This window comes from Brachyhypopomus gauderio, chromosome 1 (assembly GCF_052324685.1).
Source record: "Brachyhypopomus gauderio isolate BG-103 chromosome 1, BGAUD_0.2, whole genome shotgun sequence".
Taxonomy (NCBI): domain Eukaryota; kingdom Metazoa; phylum Chordata; class Actinopteri; order Gymnotiformes; family Hypopomidae; genus Brachyhypopomus; species Brachyhypopomus gauderio.
The window spans coordinates 27796052-27814216 of record NC_135211.1 but is presented as its reverse complement, the minus strand read 5'-3'; the positions used below and the strand labels follow the sequence as shown (position 1 = coordinate 27814216).

Genomic DNA, 18165 nt, shown 5'->3' with positions numbered 1-18165 from the left:
AGCGAAGTGAACGCGCTGGGTTATATAATCATTTCTGATTACAGAATTTCTGTGTGTGTGTGTGTGTGTGTGTGTGTGTGTGTGTGTGTGTGTGTGTGTGTGTGTGTGTGTGTGTGTGTGTGTGTGTGTGTGTGTGTGTGTGTGTGTGTGTGTGTGTGTGTGTGTGAGAACTACAGTTCTCTAACTGCATGTATAGCTTGACTAGCCCAGATCTCCAGAGTGTAGTGTAACCAGAGTTCAGACTGCTGTTTATTTGAAACACTAAGACCACAAACGTCTTAAACTGATGTTACTGTTGTTGCTTTGACAATCGCTCAAGTTAACGTTGTTCACAGGTTGAGCGTGTGTGTGTGTGTGTGTGTGTGTGTGTGTGTGTGTGTATACAGATAAATGACTCCTTGGTGCAGGAGCTGCAGCAGAGGGCGGAAGAGACGGAACTTCTCCAGCGGGAGCTGCAGATGTTGGAGACGGAGCGTGTGCGACTCTCACTCGTGGAGGAGAAGCTCATGGATGTTCTACAGCTTCTGCAGCAGCTCAGAGACCTGGTCAGTGTGATGCCCCTCTGGTCAGTGTGATGCCCCTCTGGTCAGTGCGACGCCCCTCTGGTCAGTGCGATGCTCCTCTGGTCAGTGCGACGCTCCTCTGGTCAGTGCGACGCCCCTCTGGTCAGTGCGACGCCCCTCTGGTCAGTGTGATGCTCCTCTGGTCAGTGCGATGCCCCTCTGGTCAGTGCGACGCCCCTCTGGTCAGTGCGATGCCCCTCTGGTCAGTGCGATGCTCCTCTGGTCAGTGTGATGCCCCTCTGGTCAGTGGGATTCCCCAGTAGTTATACTCATTTTGCATTTCTTCTAAGTATCCACACTGATTCCTGTATTTCAGCAGTATTCTAGTTCAGCAGTATCTTTGACTGTCCTGTACTGGCTGGGATGCGTTCTGTCTACAAAGTGCTTGAAAGTCACTCCAGATGGCAGTACGTCTGCTAAGTGCTGTAAACGTAAGTCCTGGGTGACACGGCTTGACTCGGACGGAGGACAAACTCTGTAGCCAGAGCTGCACAGATGCAGTGGTCTACTGATACTGTTAGGTCTATCAGAAACGCCGTCTTGGGTCATCAGCTTTGACTCAAATTTCACTAAAGCCACAAAAAACGTGACCTAGGAGATAGACTTACGACCCACCAGCTGCGCAAACTTCAGCATTCCTTAAAAACAGATAAACCAGGAGCACAAACCATTCTGCCAAGTTGAGCCAACAGAACCAGTCAGAATCTCGTTATGTAAACGTTGACTTCTCTGTCTACAGTACTGTACAGTGCTGCCTATTTACATACATATTAAAATCTCATCACTCTACACAGTGACTTATTATTGCCCATTAAGGCTTCCTGCGTTTGCTGGTAGGGTGCTTAGCAGAGACAGTATGCACAATATGTTTCGATGCGCTACATTTCTGAGTCACCCGAGCTTTAACGATCTTATTCCAGAACGTGTCGAGACGCTCGCTGGGAAAGATCCTCATGAGCACGTTGGAGGCCTGCAGTGATCCTCAGCATGGTACAGCTACCAATGTCACCCTCTAATCACGCTCTGCTGTCCTGCTGCTTTTCAGCATGCTGAACCTGGTGTGTGTGTGTGTGTGTGTGTGATTCCTCACCACAGGGAAGGCTCATCTTCTGGAGGTGCTGAATGCCCTTTGCCATGAGCTGACTGCGTGTGAGATCCTCTCCAGCAATGCCACACCAGCAGAGAGAGCACAGAGTCACCAATCTGTCTCCAACTCACTCCTCATCTCCTGTTGAACATTACCGCCACCTACTGGATAAGGGCCACCAAGCACTTTGTATTTTTGCTTTGTTGTGCTCAGCTGGTGGAGGGTGTAGTCGGGTGTAGTCAGCTGTTTATCTCTGTCTGTTCTGTGCGTCTTCCCACTCTCTGTGAAGAAATTAGGACGGTGTATCTTGAGGTCTGATTTAACCATTAGCCTGCTATGACTTGTTTACTGGATTATTGGACGGCTTCAGCCGTCCAGTGAGAAATTTTTATATGGATGAAGCTAGTTTCTTGGTCATGTTATTCAAAAATCCGTGGATGAATCAGTAAATTTCCCCATACAGCGACACTGTCACCGTTCTGAGATTGTGTTTCATTTAGAGGTCAGAAACTGCTCAAGTTCATGTAAAGCTCAGTCGATCATCCTGTTGACCACGATTCAGAGGTCATGTGATCTATCCAGGTCCCCTCCACTTGTGATCATTTTACCAAGTAAACCTTTTCAAGCCAAACGTATGGGCCTTAAATGTGTTTTCAGTCACTTTGGTGTACTCAGAAGATTGACTAAAGGTACCATGTCTTCTCTTCACAACTGTTTGTTTGTGCGCCTTTCCTCTTCAGAACAACTGTGCCATCTAGTGGCTGTTTTCATGAATTCTTTTTTTACGTGCTTTCTAGATATTCTCTTTATGTATATATAAATGCATATGTCGGTTTGTGCTGTTTGCATAAACAGTATAAAGGTATATTAAAGGCATGTACACAACACCAGGCCTGTGCTTAATCACTCTGAAAGTGGACCTTCCTCACAGAGGACAGCACTCCTGTCAGCTAACTTCAGAGGGCAGGAGTGGTTCTGGCAGTAGTGGCCTACACCTCATAGGCTGGATCATTTATCTATCGTACATAATGAAGTGTGTATTACTTCATTAAGCAGAACTACCTGTGTGTGTATTTGTCTTCACAAAGTGACCAAGTGAACCTGGTGCCCTAGGTGGCCACGCCCTTACTTTGCCCTACTCCACATTGAGCCTTGCACCAGCCGTCCGGCCTGTGCGCTGGGACTGGGTGGCAGTAACGGCTGGTCCTTTGAACACTCGGCTACCTCATGGTCGACTTCTACGCTGGCGTGTTTGCCTCGGTCAGGATTTACAGTTCCCGACTGTAGGCAGGGCCCACAAATACACAGCCCTCCTTCTGGTGCCCTGCTATCTACTAATGAAGATGATGCTTTACTGATCCCTGATAGGAAGAGAAAGGCAACACACACCAGGGGTTAATCATGTGGTGGTTTATACACACTTCTGTTTCAAACATACACATACATACATACTTCTTTTTATTGGTTTTTTTTTTCATTGTTTGGTTTGAAAACATCTAAAAAGACTTTTTTTGCATTAAATAAAGTTGAAATAATTAACAAATCTATAACGAAATACAAAATAAAAGGTTGAGAGAGAGCATGCAGTGAGTGTAGTGCATAATAGACCCTTCATTACTGCTGGGCAGAAGGCAAACGCGTCGCATAGGAATATAAAGGAAATGAGCTGCATACAAAATATAATTATAAGCTCAAATGAGTTATTTGATTTCTAAATTTGACAGTTTATCCCTATCATTTGTGCAAAAGAAGCAGATTCATTTCTATACATTAGATTGAGCAGAACCCACTGCAGTTTGTGGTTAGCCAGGACAATCCTAGTTAGCAGTGTTTCACTGTAGTGTTTGCCCGAGCCCGTATGTGTACAGGACAGCCTGTCGTCTCACTGGAGTAGAACACACACACACACGTGCGCATACACACACACACATGCCACCTCCGTACCTCATACTGAGCAGCCTTGAATGCTACAGCGGTTTATAAGTGCTGCCACCTTTACAGCTCTTTACGATGGCAGAAAACATTCAAACAAACCATCTTATTCAAACCCCCAAATTCAGGCAAAGGGAGACAGCAGTCCTTCCTCTCCTGTCTCCACTCTGCCGTAACGGTCTTCATCATCTACACACCATCTCTACGCCTGTCCCGGGCTACCCAAGCTGTCACTGGTGTGTCATGATGCCAGATCATTTTTGCCACATGTGACGATGCATTATTGTGTTGTTTTTTTAGGTCTGTTACCAGGGCTACACCGTCCCTCTACAAGAGCAAGACGGGTGTTCAAACGGAATTTACTAAAGCTGTTTTGTTCACGTTTAATTCTGAAGAAACATTACACTATCATAAACAATTGGCAGAAGCAAGCAGGGAAATGTCAATGTCTAAGACTACAGATTAATCTTATAAAAGGATCTAACGGTCACCTGCCTATTTACAACGAGACAAAACGTGTTGATTATTTTACACTCTGGCTCTCATATAAGCAACAAAACCAGAAGGTGTGAAAACAAAACTGTGGAAGGAATAGTGCCAGATCTGAAAGTGAGAACAACTCCCCACATACACACACACACACCCACCCAGGATTGCATCACTACAATGGTACAAGAGAGCCGGGTCGGTAAAAAGGTCAGCGGAGTCAGACTAGTGTGTACAGTCGAATGCACACTTGTGTCCCACCCACATGGCGATCATGGTAGTGTTAGTTTCATGACAACAGGAGGAACGCTAAACAGGAGAGAGGGAGAGAGACAGAGAGAGAGAGAGAGAGAGAGAGAGAGGGAGGGCACGAGGGCGGGCGAGCAGCAATCAGCTGATGCCTGCTTTCTCTTGGATTGTGTCAGCTTCCTCTCTCAGCCCAAGCCAGCTTAGCAGCCGAAGGTCTCCTGGGAGGCGTAGACCATGTAGAGGAAGCCATCCTCATCACGCTCCTGCTCGTAGATCTCAGAGATGGGGGTGGACACGCTCACCATGCTGTGCTGGTTGACCAGCAGGAAGAAGGCCTGGGTGGGGTTCAGCTGCAGACGACGCCTGAATGCCCCACACACACACACACACACACACACACACACACACACACACACACACACACACACACACACCAAGACAACGCTTAGTGAGTACATGAAAGACTCATTCAACATACTGTTTAAATAAAAAGAAACGGTGTACAAACTGCACATCACTAGGAACCATAAACTGATTATCCAGCTGCTTCAAGAACACCAAAGATATTAAAAACTGAAATAACCAGTAGGTTACGATTGCTAGGTGACCCGTAGCACATTGAAGTAAATATCCTCAAACTAAGACACAGGAAGCCTGATGGTGCTTAATAATAAACCAGAGAAACCACGCTCAGGAAACAGCAGACAGTGCCTAGCAAATGTCGGTCAGATGCATCTTGCTTTAGGTCATCTGATCCAGCAGATGTGGAAATATTTGGGGAGGTAGGCTACACGTCACTAACCTGTTCCTAAGGAGAGTAAAACTCTTTCAGAAAAGTATTTCATCCAATATCCTTCAAGGGATATAAAAAAATTAAACACTGAGGTCCATGATAGGAAGTGACTGACATCCAATGACCACAAAGCTAAATTTAGAGATGGAACATTTTAGCACGTTAGCACCTCCCCCCCTTCACAAGGGCGAGTAGGGAGGAGACACACAAGACATGCTACAGTCCCCTCCCATGGTGTCTCTCTCCAACAACCACACAAGTAAACAAACTTGTCTGCATACAACTGAAGATAGAAACATGCGCACCTTACAAATGGGCCTCCCTACATGTTTTGCAAGTTTCCTTAAATATCTCACCTTTTGTTTGTTTAAATGGTTTTACTCGTATGTAAACAAATTTTGAAGTTGTAAAATGTTCAGTATAAGCTATTCTTTTTTAAAATGTCCCGCTCAGGTTTGCATGCTTTCTCCCAGTCTGACCAAACCAAACTCCCAGTCTCTCATTTCACCTGATAATCTTCACCAGTTCACTCATGTTGACATGATCGGGTACGAGAAACTTGGTCTTGTCCAAAACAGGAAGCTGCTTCTCTCCCTTATATCGCTCAATGATAACCTAGGACCAAACGGTACATACAAAATACAAAGCCAGTTGTGTTAAATCACAATCATAAGGACCACCATACATCTATCTGTTCTGCTGCAACATTGGTTTCGTCCTGCAGTCATGACTCAAGCTTCACACTTTAGCTTTTTGTTTTTTGTAAACATGTTTCTTACCGGAATTTTGGTAGGATGTTGCTCTCGTATCTGCTGTACCTCCTTACATCGATCAGCTGTAAACATACGGGTAAAACAAATGTCTTTCAAGCAGCAGAGGCAAGACGCAAAACATCTCTAGATGTTAAACAAGCAGAAAGCTTGCACTGGAGAAAAAGACAAAGCCTTTGTTGGCAATAGTGCAGACACAGGCACAGAACTGAAAGTGCTGCTGTTTGACATGCAACTGATTACAAGGTACAACCGCCTAACATTTTTTACATTCTAAGTAAACCAAAGGAACTCAGAAAACGAATAAGGTTTGCCCTGTTCCTCTGTAAGTTTGAGTACAGGTTTAGAAACAAGTCTAACTGCACAAAAGATTAGTTGAAGAAGAGCAGTTTAATGTGGGTACTGTATATACAATGATTGACGGGACAGTGTTTTATGCCAGCATGACCCTGTCCTGTGCCCACTGGCGATCATTATTTTCCCTCAAACTGAAACGCATCCCTGTCGGACGCTGCACCACCCAGTAGACAAAGCAACATTTTCGGCACAGCACAAATCTTGCAAATTGCCAGGAACGCAAAAGATACAATGGGATTGATAGCTCGTCCATCCACGGGCCCAATACCCCTTCTGGAGTATGTGAGATGTTGAATAACTGCATTATTTCCCTAACACGTGTCTACCTATAAACACGAGCTGGTGTCTCTGCGAAATAAACACATGATAAATTCACATCGTCACGATAGCTTGGCGAGTTAGCCAGCTAGCTAGACAACTACACAAACATTATGAACAATAACACGGCTGTCTAGCGATCAAACCTGTCATCCAACATGTTAGCCAGTTAGTTCGGCATCTACCATCTTATGGTAAAAAAACAAACCATCTAAAGTTGGATCATCTAAAGCTAACTGGGATCTGTTGGTGTTTATTCCCCGATCGATAACTAGCCAGGATGCAGGCACATTAAATGACGGCTTCACACAATAATAGACACACGAAAACAACACACGAGGGCATATCATACTGGAATATAGTTATACAGAAACAAGAAACATTCAGGTGAACATTCACAGCTGTCTAACTAGGTTATAAGCCACGTTATGTAGCTACATAGCCACGTTATAACCTTCTCACCTGGGAGAGACGAGGCCCACACGCTTCAGAGGCGCTAACACACTCCAAGCTTTTTATTATTACACATTAGATTAAGTAGGTTGGCTGGTTGAGATTCATCTAGATAACTAACCTAGGTAGATTACAGGCTGTAATAAACTGTGTAGGCAGTTAAAGAGGCCACAGAGTTCGTTGAACCTTTAGCTCGGCTGGCTAGGACACAACAGCCCGATAAACAAACAGCAGCCCTCAGCTCTCAGCCCCGTGATAAATGTCCCTCGCGTTGAACTTACCGAATGTCCGTCTCTGTTTAAAAGGTCTGTCCGACGGCATGGCTGTCGTGTGAAATAAACAACGATGTCCGCGACGCTGGCGATGTGTTTCGTTTCGTGTCGCCGACGGTTTTAGGCTGTACTGATTTTCAACCTCGACTCGACGTGACAAAGCAGTAAACGTTACGCGTGACGTCAGGTCAACGGTTTAAAAAGCACGTGACGTCAGATCAACGTTTTAAAGCACGCGACGTCAGGCCTACATCATCCAATTGCACACCCGGAGAGCCAACCGCAGTTTTAGACCTGCAGTTCTAGACCTGCAGTTCTAGACGTGCCGTAGTTTTAGATGTATGTAACGTAATATCCAGATAGTGTTTTAGTATGTCGCGGGAGCAGATGGAAGAATGATATTTATAAGCAGCAATAATATATGATAGATATATGATAATGTCTGAAGGTCATTTTTGGGTTATCGTAATGTTTATGTCATGAATGTTTATGTGATGAATCTGGCTAGCGTTAGTGTGTCTTAGTTCATTAGTTCTGGCTCCCTTTATGGCTATTTAGTAGCTTTGATTAAATTTGAAACAACTTAAAGGAAGGAAATTAGCACGTACTACGCTACTATTAATACTAAAAGTAGTAAGCAAGCTAAAGTAGCATTTCCCCATCATTATTAACCCATAAGAACCCAGACTATGTTCTGAATATTGATACAATTGAGCATATTAATATATGATAGACATATATTTAGTCTGCTAAATGCCATAAATGTAAATGTAAATATGATCGGTCTGAAGGTCATTTTTGTGTTATCGCAATGTTTATGTCATGAAGGATGAATCTGGCTAGCGTTAGTGTGTCTCTGGCTACCTTTATGGCTACTTTATAGCTACTTCGACTTTGAGAGAAATGCTAGTCCTGCGAACGTAAGTTGTTGCGGGGGGGGGGGGGGGTGGGGGTGGCGAACGTAAAATGGACAAAAATTAAGTATTATATAGCGATCGATCGATCGATCGCCAGTGTTTGCGCCAGAGCGGACTGGTAACTCATTGAATCATATATATATATATATATATATATATATATATATATATATATATATATATATATATATATATATATATATATATAGAGAGAGAGAGAGAGAGAGAGAGAGAGAGAGAGAGAGAGAGAGAGAGAGAGGTAAATAAACTAGATTTTTTTTCGGCGTGAGAAATCGGATGTGTGGCGTGTGAGCGAAAAACCCCAAGTATCACATAATATTTGCTAGTTGCATGCCAATGAAGGTATACAAGTAAAATAAATCACTCCTAACATTCTGGAAACGTATGCTTACTCACTGAAAGCATCCGGACATTATGCAATTTTTGCTGATTTAATATAAAATAGCCTATGCCAGTAATCCAGTAGTTTAATTAAAAATAAAATATCTTCAGGAGACAAGCTGTGTGTGTAAATGACAAAATTAATCCAAACTCCCTAAAAGAACAGGGAAAATGAGGCGTACTACTTCTATTTAAATACAAAATGTGGTGTACATTATCGTTTAAAACTTGTCAAATGTTAGAGATTTGGCTAAAACAATTGAGAATCAATGGGCATATTTAACAAATAAACTCTTTATACAATGGATTATTACAATATACAAGCCCCTGAGCCTACGGCATGCATTGGAACTGCTGGTCTAGAACTGCAGTTGGCTGTCGTTAGCTACATTCCGAGCCGCTAGGTGGCGCATGTCTAAAACTACAGTACGTCTAGAACTGCAGGTCTAAAACTGCAGGTCTAGAACTGCAGTTGGCTCTCCGGCTGTGCAATTGGATGCATCTCCGTCAGGCGAACGTTTTAAAGGGACTGACCACGTGACCCAGCGTCGTGCTGTATGGCTTTTGTTTGGGTATCATTCAACATGGTCCAGTTTCATTTTCCTCTTTTACAAGCTTATTTTGTAACTAGACATGCATTTCCTGAAGGAAATACATAGTGCTTGAAAAGAGATGCAAGTCTGTGTGTGTGTGTGTGCATGTAGTGTATATGGTGTATATGCTCCATCTGCCCCATCTGCCCTTCTGCTCTATCTGCCCCATTTGCCCCTCTGCTCCATCTGCCCCATTTGCCCCTCTGCTCCATCTGCCCCATACGGCCCTCTGCCCCATCTGCCCCTCTGCTCCATCTGCCCCTCTGCCCCATCTGCCCCATTTGCCCCTCACCCTCATCTGCCCCTCTGCTCCATCTGCCACTCTGCTCCATCTGCCCCTCTGCTCCATCTGCTCCATCCGCCCCTCTGCTCTAGCTGACCCTCTGCTCCATCTGCCCCATCTGCATGTATGTATGTGTGTGTGTCTGTGTGGTGTATATGTGTTTGACTGTGTGTAGTGGGTATGAGAGAGATGCAGGTGTGTGTGCGTGCGTGTGTGGGGGAGGGGGAGAGACATTCAAAAATAACTGACACTCTGTCTCTGAGTGGAGAAACCTTGTTTTATGTGATTTGCACCCTCCGAACAAACGGTCGTAGTTCGGGACCCATTTAACTTATCGCTTCACCGAAGAGATTGTGTAAGAGATGACCCCTTGCTGATGATTTTGATGTATTTTTGTGTGGTTTGACCCAAAAATGACTGATTTATGACAAGTTAAAAACACACAAAAATCTCAACAAAGCGGATTCTGATTCTCATACATTTATATGGGGGCCAATGGGGCAGTTTTCTGTGTCTAGTGCCAAACAAATGCTCACAACTCTAAAACTAATTCATCAAATGATTAGATATCTCGGCATACCAGAAAGGACACGTTTCTCTCCCATTTAAAGTTTAAATGGAGCTTCTAGGTCAAGGTGTAAGGATTTTACAGCAGTTTATCCAAGAAAGTTTTGATCATTTTTCATGCCAGCTCACACTCTAACTGGCAGTGTAGATTTGAAATTCTGAACATTCCACCATTCATTTTAATATAGGGCAATTTTTCATTTTTAAACTCAATTCTATTAAAATCTATAACTCTAATCGACTCCAAAAACGGATAGCACACCACACAGAGCCGAGACCTTCGAAACGCAGTTTGAACGGAGTCTGTACGTTAAGCGGTTCGGGCCGCATTAATTGCAGAAATTTGGAGAAAACGAAAAAAGGAATAACAATAGGGCTTTTCAAGCCCTATAATTATTTTACAATGCTTGTTTATTTAAACTTATTTGGTAGTGATGGCAAACCGAAGCTTTGTGAAGCACTGAAGCTTTCCTCCGAAATGAGTTGAAAAAAGGTTCATTACTCGAAGCTTCATGACACAGTGCACAGTACCGCCATCTGGTGGCCAAAACCATGAAGTGCTTCATGTATCTTGTGGTTTGAAGACAAGGGAACTGTTTTTTTTACAGCATAAACTGTTTAAATTCATTAAAATTTTGACATTTGCTGTTTCAATAAAGGCAACTGATAAAACTACATTGTTTGTTGTGCATGTTTTCCAAATCTAACTGCTGGGTTGAGCAGAATGCTGAGAAAAAGGAGTGATGGCTGAATAATAAAAATCACACAGTGATCTTACATTACATTTATGGCATTTGGCAGACACCCTTATCCAGAGCGACTTACATTTTTATCTCATTTTTTGTACAAGTGAGCAATTGACCAGACAATTGCTCACAAGACCAGTTCCTTAACCACCAGGCCATGACTGCCATTTCTTTCTAAAATTATGAAAGAGAACATTTGATAATGGTGCATATCTTAGTATCCAAAACAAAAATGTTTTAGTGATTTGATGACATGAAACACTACACACAAAGTAATGACGGATTTTATACATTTAAAATATAATTCATAATTGGTGCACAGCCTATTATCTAACAGACTTACAAAGTGTCATTAATTGCTATTAATAAGGTAATTGTCTTTATTCTTATAATTTTTTTAACAACCTTATTTGATGGCAAAAGTTTGAAGTGTTTCCAGACTTCAGAACGGCCTCTTTTTGGCAATGGTTCCATTCTACTCGCTAATTTCTCTCTCTCTCTCTCGCTGTCTCTCTCCCTGTTGCTATGCTCTCTCCCTCGACCCTCGAAGTGCCCGCAAAGATTTGCTCTTTTGAATCAGTCTCTGAAGCAGTCACGTGGTTGTGTGCCGAAACGAAGCTTCAGACGTCAGCGGTCACGTGATCATTGTGGAATGAATCAAGCATCGATACAGTGGTTCGAAGCAGTGGGTGTTGCTTTTGTGACACAAGCTTCGAAGCTTCAGGTTCAAGGGTAACATCACTATTATTTGGGTTTGTTTGAACTGTTGAACAGTCACAGCTGAATATATCTGCAGTTTTTCATGTACACCTTGAGAATTATTAAGAGACTCCATTATGCATGTTTGTTCAACAACTCTTTTTCACCATATTCCAATATTAGAAGTCAAACACGGCATTCCAGTTGATATAAAACAAATGGACTGATACCAGAGCACATCATTACTGTTTTATTATCATTTATGACAACACGATAATGCTACTCTAGCCAACACCTGTGTGTATGGTTTGGAGGTGAGAAACTACTGTGAATATTGGCACTGGAGGTAAATGAAGGAGCAATAAATTAAGCACTGGAATGATTAAAAAATATATAATAAAGCATCATGCAACTTGTTTGACACAAACGTCTGATGAAGACCACAGTCATCATTAGTGCCCGCTTGTATGACATCAGCTATACACTTATGTAACAAATATAAACAAACATTTTTCAGAAAGAAAAAAAGGCATTAAAAACTATACTGCAAATTCTACTCCGTAGGATTCTGAATGACAATCAGGAAATAGTCCTTATCTGTGGAGAAAAAAAGAAAGATAAAGCATTAGTAACATTACCTGTGATCAATCGTCTTTTTTCAGATCATACATACTGTACTTGACACGCCAAACCAGTATCATATAACCAATCTTCTGAATTTAGAGCAGTCACTCTGCCACCATAATTAATTTCTGTATCCTTATTACATTTGTGACAATACCTACAATTTAAATGTACTACAGAAATACATTTGGAATTGAACTGAACTCTCCTGTTCAGTGGTTCCCAAGCTCATATGTACAACATACAGCCAAATATTAAATAGAAATTTTGGAAATGAGAAGCAAAGTAAATTATCTCGATTGTTACTAAAAAGAAATAATGTAATAGTCCCCTAACTAAAAATTGAAAGCCAGGTAAAAATAACAATGAAAGCACCATAGAGCCAAAAACACCCGCAGTGTCCTCTATTACATGTGACCCAAACAGCTGTACATTGTTTTTCCCTCATCACAGTTTAGTGTGCCGTCACATACTGTGTTGTTTCTGTTTATTCTGCGATAAATATGACTTTTTAAAAATATTTAACCTCTACTTGTGTTTCCCTGGTGAAGAACATGGTAATTTTAGCACAGGCATATCAAGCTTCTGTACTTATCAGGCAGGAAAAAATACTGGCGTGCAGTGGAGGGATACGGCAGGAGCAAGGGTACATGGATGCAAGTTACAATGGGGACTGACTACAGAAAGCTAGGGAACCACATCACTTCCATATCCTGGGGCTAACACAGGTTAGAGCCATGAATCAGGCTCAAGTTTACAGAGCATGACATCCACACAACATGCAAACACGAGCAGAAAACAAAAAATGGGCATCTCTCTCTACCTGGAGTGATCATAATCTCGTTCTTCTTCGAGCGGACCCTTAGGAAGGTGAGGTCATTCTGGGGGTCAATGTCCCTCACTGTGCTCCTTGCTTTCAGCACCAGCTGGTGGACGAGACCAGCGTACTGCACTGTACTTGAGTTATCAAGGGTAGTTTTAATGGGGATGCCTTGGAAAGAAAGTGTGAGCAAGAGAACACACCATGAGAACAGCCATGAGAAGCAGAAGGACAGCATAATAGCTGCTTTGTGTAAATTTAACCTCATGTTATACCATGATGTTTTCACATTCATTTTTTTCCTCAAGATTTATTGTTACATAGAATTTTCCAACGGATTCAGTTATTAAAGCAAGATTAACACAGGTTAAGTTTACACAGACTAAATGATCTACATTTTTTTCTTGAATCAATTAATAGTGTGTGTACACACACACACACTTATATATATATATATATATATATATACACACACACACACACACACACACACACACACATAGTACTGATTACCCTCTGCATTGACAACGATGATGCCTTGTACTCCTTTCTGACTCTGGATTCTCTTGAGGGTCTCTTCGACTTCGGCCTTCACACAAAACATGACAGAACTGTCAACTGTAGCTAGATCAGCCAGCTAACTATTGTAGCTAGCTCACTTCAGTGGCTAGTACTGTCGCTTAAGACATTTTACTGCGCCTTTAAACACTTCCGAAACAATGCATCACATCTACAAAAGCGTTTTCACTTTCAGTGTATAGTCAAGTTAACCTACATCTGACCAACGCCTTCAAACAGCTCATAGCATGTACACCAGCGCCTTTAAACATAACCTAGCTAGTTAACTATGTTGATCTTATACTCATTTAATACCACTAGCTAGCTACCCGTCACATAAACTAGAGATAACCACGAGATAACTGACGGTTAGCAGCCAGCTAAGTAGCTGTATTTGGAATTGGTAAACAAGCTAACCGCCTTCGTAGCTAGCTAGTTAGCAACGAAAAACAATTTCATGACAACGCCCAGAAAAATTATTAAACTACCATTCTAGGTGCGGCTACGAAACATGATTTAGCAGCAGTTCGCTCTTTGCCCATACAGTCATAATGTAGGCAGTGAAGTATTACTTGCCATTTTGACGACAGTTTTTGTTTCCTATAGGGGACCAGTTATATTGATCAAACTAGCTCACTAGCATAGCATTTGATGAGCTGTGTTCTGATTTGTTGTCGAAAATGAAGAAGATCCCAAACCTGTGCTTCTCATCTGCTCCACCCGCAGGCCTGGAGGAAAACCACCTCGAATGATACAGTTTTTTAACGACCGCTAACATGCGTTTGTCCAATCTGTAGTCACATTTTCAAAACTCTAAACACAGTGAATACAACATCAGTTATTCAGTGTCTATACAATTAGTACAATTAATGTTGTTTTTGCACAATATGCAGTCATTTTACATGTTTCTATAATTCTTAACAAGGTTATCCAATAACAAAATTCTGGATCATTTTTGTCTTATTTATGAATGCTTGCACACAGCATGTCAAAAATGAAAACCTAAGATTCAAAACCTTAAATACTATATAAAATGCAAAGTTCTGCAAAAACAAAGGCAGCTGAAAAGCTATTACTGTAATACACATTTTTTGCACATACAGATCAATGAAATAAAATGAAGTACAGTAATGTACTGGGTCAGAGAGGAGCAAATATAACAATTTGTCCTGCAATCTCAAGTGCTGGTTTGGTCCTTCACAAATGCCAGATTGGTCCCTATAACAGTGACCTCCTTCTTTCGTTTTTGAATGAACTCTTCCAACCACTGGTTCCAGAAGCAGAAATAAAACAGGTGGGAGGAAACATGAGGACATTTGTGATGGGACAATGTAGCATTCTGTCATTCTCATGTCTCATGTCATCAACTGCTGTCTCATGTCATAAACTGGTTTATAGACCATCCAAGAGTGATGTCCCTTTCCCTCCCGCCCTACTCACCTTTCTCACTTCTATGAGTAAAAGTAAGGTTATCATTGGAAAATATAACTTGATTATATTATATTTTAAATTATATATATATATATATATATATATATATATATATATATATATATATATATATATATATATATATATATATACTGTATATGCTTCCCAATTGTGCTACATTTGGACTGTAGAGCAAAGCTGTCAAGTTGATCTTTTTTCCTCTCCAAGTCTGTTTTTAGCTTTCCTGAGCAGAATTGCCTTTGTCCACTACTTACATGTGGAAAACAGGATTTGTTCCATATGTGCCCAGCTCAGGGCTGGGTTGTTTCACCCCCAATGGCAGTCATAACAGCTGAGGAAGCACTTTCCAGACGGTCATTAAAAGGCCATTCTTGGTTGTGTCTCTGCAGACATGTCACTGAGTGTTACTGAGTGTATTACTGTATTACTGTGTGTGTTACTGAGTGTTTTACTGTTTGTGTTACTGCATGCGTTACTGAGTGGTTGACTGTGTGTTACTGTATGTTTTACTATGTGTGTGTTACTGTGTGCATTACTGTGTGTGTCACTGAGTGTGTCACTGAGTGTGTTACTGTGTGTAATACCGTGTGTGTTACTGTGTGTATTACTGTGTGTTTTACCATGTGTGTTATTGAGTGTGTTACTGACTGTCTTCATTGGTGCTTTACTGGGTATCTTACTGTGTGTGGTATTGTATGTGTTGCTGTCTTGCCGTGTGTTACTGTCTTGCTGTGTGTGGTACTGCATTTATTACTGAGTATCTTGCAGAGTGATATTCCCAAACATGACACAACACATGTCTATCACAAACACTCTAGAATGTCTTCTTCTAAAGCACTCTAGAATGTCCTCCTCTAAAGCCCTCTAGAATGTCTTCCTCTAAAGCACTCTAGAACGTCCTCTTCTAACTTACTTTAGAATGTCCTCCCCTAAATCACTCTAGAATGTCTTCCTCTCCTCTTAAGAACTATAAAATGTCCTCCTCTAAAGCACTCTAGAATGTCCTCCTCTAAAGCATTCTAGGATGCCGAATACTCCCCTAATACTCTTTTTTTAATTAAATGAGCCCTGTGGTTGCTTGTCATTCTTTTTTGGAAAATCTCAGATATATTAAAAAGGCTTGGAGGCTTGTAAAATGTAGACCACTGGGAACTGAGGCATTTTCCTTTAAGGGAAAAATTCCTTTAGAGCTGTGAGGTTTTTTAACTCCTCCCATACATTTGGTGTCTGGTTATTGCTGGCCTTCTCCATTATCCTAATGACGTGTCAGAGATGCTTTATCAAGGAGAGATGGCACACTCCAGTATTTGAGGTCCTTTTGTGGGGTATCGTGTTTCTTTGGCTTCAACTGGAAATTTGGCTTCATCTTGCAATCCAAAGAAATAACTGAATGATCTTCCACATATAAGTAATTATTTCCTAGTGTCATTTAGCTGTGATGAGAGTAAACATTGACAGGTTATCCAGTTGTCCCTTTGGCACAGGGGTGTGTAGCAGGCAGCTCTGTTCTTGTCGCATTCCTGTTAGTCTAGCGTAACTCTGATGTTCATGTATTTTGACATTTTCCTCATTTCCCTTAAAGGCAAACTTCCTCCTAACTCTCCACAGCATCGGGGCTTCAGTGATCTGTTCTCATTTAACCTTTTAGTCACATTTCTCACACTCAGCAGTTTCAGCTTGTCAGACAGGTACCATGAATCTAATTAGGAAGCAAACTGACCTGGCACCACTCATCACTAAAAGATGAGAACAGTGTTCTTCCCTGCACATTCCTCAGTGTGTTGGGGGATTTGTGTGCATACCTTCCACTGTGTGGTGTGTGTGAGTGTGGGTGTGTGTTTGTGCTGATGTGTGTTTGTGTGCATGTGTGTTTGTGTGCATGTGTGTGAAATGCTGCTTCTAAAATAAGATATTGTACAAGAACTTCCTTTAACAGGCTTAGTTAGGATCAGAGCCGGAGTGGCTAATCGGGAGATTCGGGAGGATTCCGGATCGGCCGGCTCATGTCAATCTCTAGTTTGGGCTGATTGGGAGGGGAAAATTATTTTGGGCCGGATTTGGGCATGAAACTCCCGGGCTGAAAAAGGGGCCCACTCTGGCTCTGGTTAGGACACAGAGTAATACTAAACTAAAACGTAAAATATTTATGTCATATTCATAATTGAGACAATATCTCGAGGATCTCAAAAGATCAGTTTGAACTTGAACAACCAGCAAAAAAAACATTGTTTTAGAACACCTTGAAATATGAATAAAATCTGTTCAAAGAAATACTGGAGCTTGTCTCCTAATTTAAGATGATCTAACAGGGAATAATCCCTGTCCACTGCTTGGGAGTGTGTTATATGAACAAACATTCCTTTGACGTGTACATGTGGACACCTGTTGCAGTATCAGAGCCTGCCATAACATGACTGGACTCATGTGTGCAAGGTTTTTCTCATATTGAAATCAGCAGATCGAAGGCGTTGTCTTAGTCTTTTGATATTGCAATAAATTTGGTCTGTTGTTCCTGGCATCTCCTTCTGCATCAACGAACGCGCTGGGTTAAAGTGGTGGAGAGAAGAACAGAGCCCAACACTCTGTACTGTATCACTACCACTTCCAAGCAGTAATGAAACATTAAAAGTCTTGAAATGAGTTCACGGAATCAGGAGAATGAGAGTTTTAGGTCTGTATTTGGCCCATGCGGTACTGGGTTTAGGCTGAAGTCTACAGTATGAACAAACATTAACTCATTAGAAAACGGTGTCCTTTTGTTCAAAGGCTTGAATGGCATCTATGCACAACAACGCTGAATTCAAGACGGCTGCTATTTTAGGAAAGGATGTCTTATCACTCGCTGTCCATGACAGCCTATTCAGAGCCCCCCGAAATACACACACACACACACACACACACACACACACACACACACACACACACACACACACACACACACACACACACACACACACACACACACACACACACACACACACACACACAAGCCTCTCAGTTTGGCTGTAGTTTGTTCTCACTTGTGTGTATCTTCAATACCCACCATTAGACAACAAACCAGTGGTGTCCCTGTTGATAACTACAATGATTAGAGTGGGGGAATGAAACTCCCATTTCTCCAGCACGCTTCTGTGTGATGTTTACTTACGACAGAGTTACCAAACAAAGCATCATAGCTTCAGTGTGGATGCAGCTTATTCCAAACCAAAAAGTGCATAACAGTT

General features: G+C 41.9%; 3 protein-coding genes across 3 annotated transcripts in view; 1 reads left to right on the top strand and 2 right to left on the bottom strand.

Annotated features, from left to right (window-relative positions):
• The window catches only part of efcc1 (EF-hand and coiled-coil domain containing 1), a 15424-nt gene extending 12889 nt beyond the window's left edge, over positions 1 to 2535 (top strand). Inside the window, exons 6-8 of the mRNA XM_077007588.1 lie at positions 387 to 545; positions 1484 to 1553; positions 1659 to 2535. Of these exons, the coding sequence (XP_076863703.1) occupies positions 387 to 545; positions 1484 to 1553; positions 1659 to 1798 (369 nt within the window). The 3' untranslated portion in view covers positions 1799 to 2535. The remainder of the gene's footprint in view (positions 1 to 386; positions 546 to 1483; positions 1554 to 1658) is intronic.
• A 510-nt stretch (positions 2536 to 3045) lies between these two features.
• On the bottom strand, positions 3046 to 7493 carry map1lc3a (microtubule-associated protein 1 light chain 3 alpha). The gene is made up of 4 exons (XM_077007536.1): positions 7290 to 7493; positions 5890 to 5945; positions 5619 to 5725; positions 3046 to 4680 (listed from the first exon to the last, which is right to left on the bottom strand). Exons 1-4 carry the CDS (start codon positions 7327 to 7329, stop codon positions 4518 to 4520), a joined length of 366 nt encoding a protein of 121 aa, XP_076863651.1. The 5' UTR covers positions 7330 to 7493; the 3' UTR covers positions 3046 to 4517.
• Positions 7494 to 11722: 4229 nt separating this feature from the next.
• Positions 11723 to 14219, bottom strand: dynlrb1 (dynein, light chain, roadblock-type 1). The gene is made up of 4 exons (XM_077007525.1): positions 14066 to 14219; positions 13445 to 13520; positions 12935 to 13102; positions 11723 to 12084 (listed from the first exon to the last, which is right to left on the bottom strand). Exons 1-4 carry the CDS (start codon positions 14066 to 14068, stop codon positions 12041 to 12043), a joined length of 291 nt encoding a protein of 96 aa, XP_076863640.1. The 5' UTR covers positions 14069 to 14219; the 3' UTR covers positions 11723 to 12040.
• Positions 14220 to 18165: the final 3946 nt, after the last annotated feature.

Coding starts and splice junctions, on each gene's coding strand:
- dynlrb1 (XM_077007525.1), bottom strand. Junction 13,103..13,444: donor CATCGTTGTCAATGCAGAGG/GTAATCAGTACT, acceptor TTTCTTTCCAAG/GCATCCCCATTAAAACTACC. Junction 12,085..12,934: donor CGAGATTATGATCACTCCAG/GTAGAGAGAGAT, acceptor TTTTCTCCACAG/ATAAGGACTATTTCCTGATT.
- map1lc3a (XM_077007536.1), bottom strand. CDS start 7,329: ATGCCGTCGGACAGACCTTTTAAACAGAGACGGACATTCG. Junction 5,946..7,289: donor TAAACAGAGACGGACATTCG/GTAAGTTCAACG, acceptor GTATGTTTACAG/CTGATCGATGTAAGGAGGTA. Junction 5,726..5,889: donor AACATCCTACCAAAATTCCG/GTAAGAAACATG, acceptor GTTTGGTCCTAG/GTTATCATTGAGCGATATAA.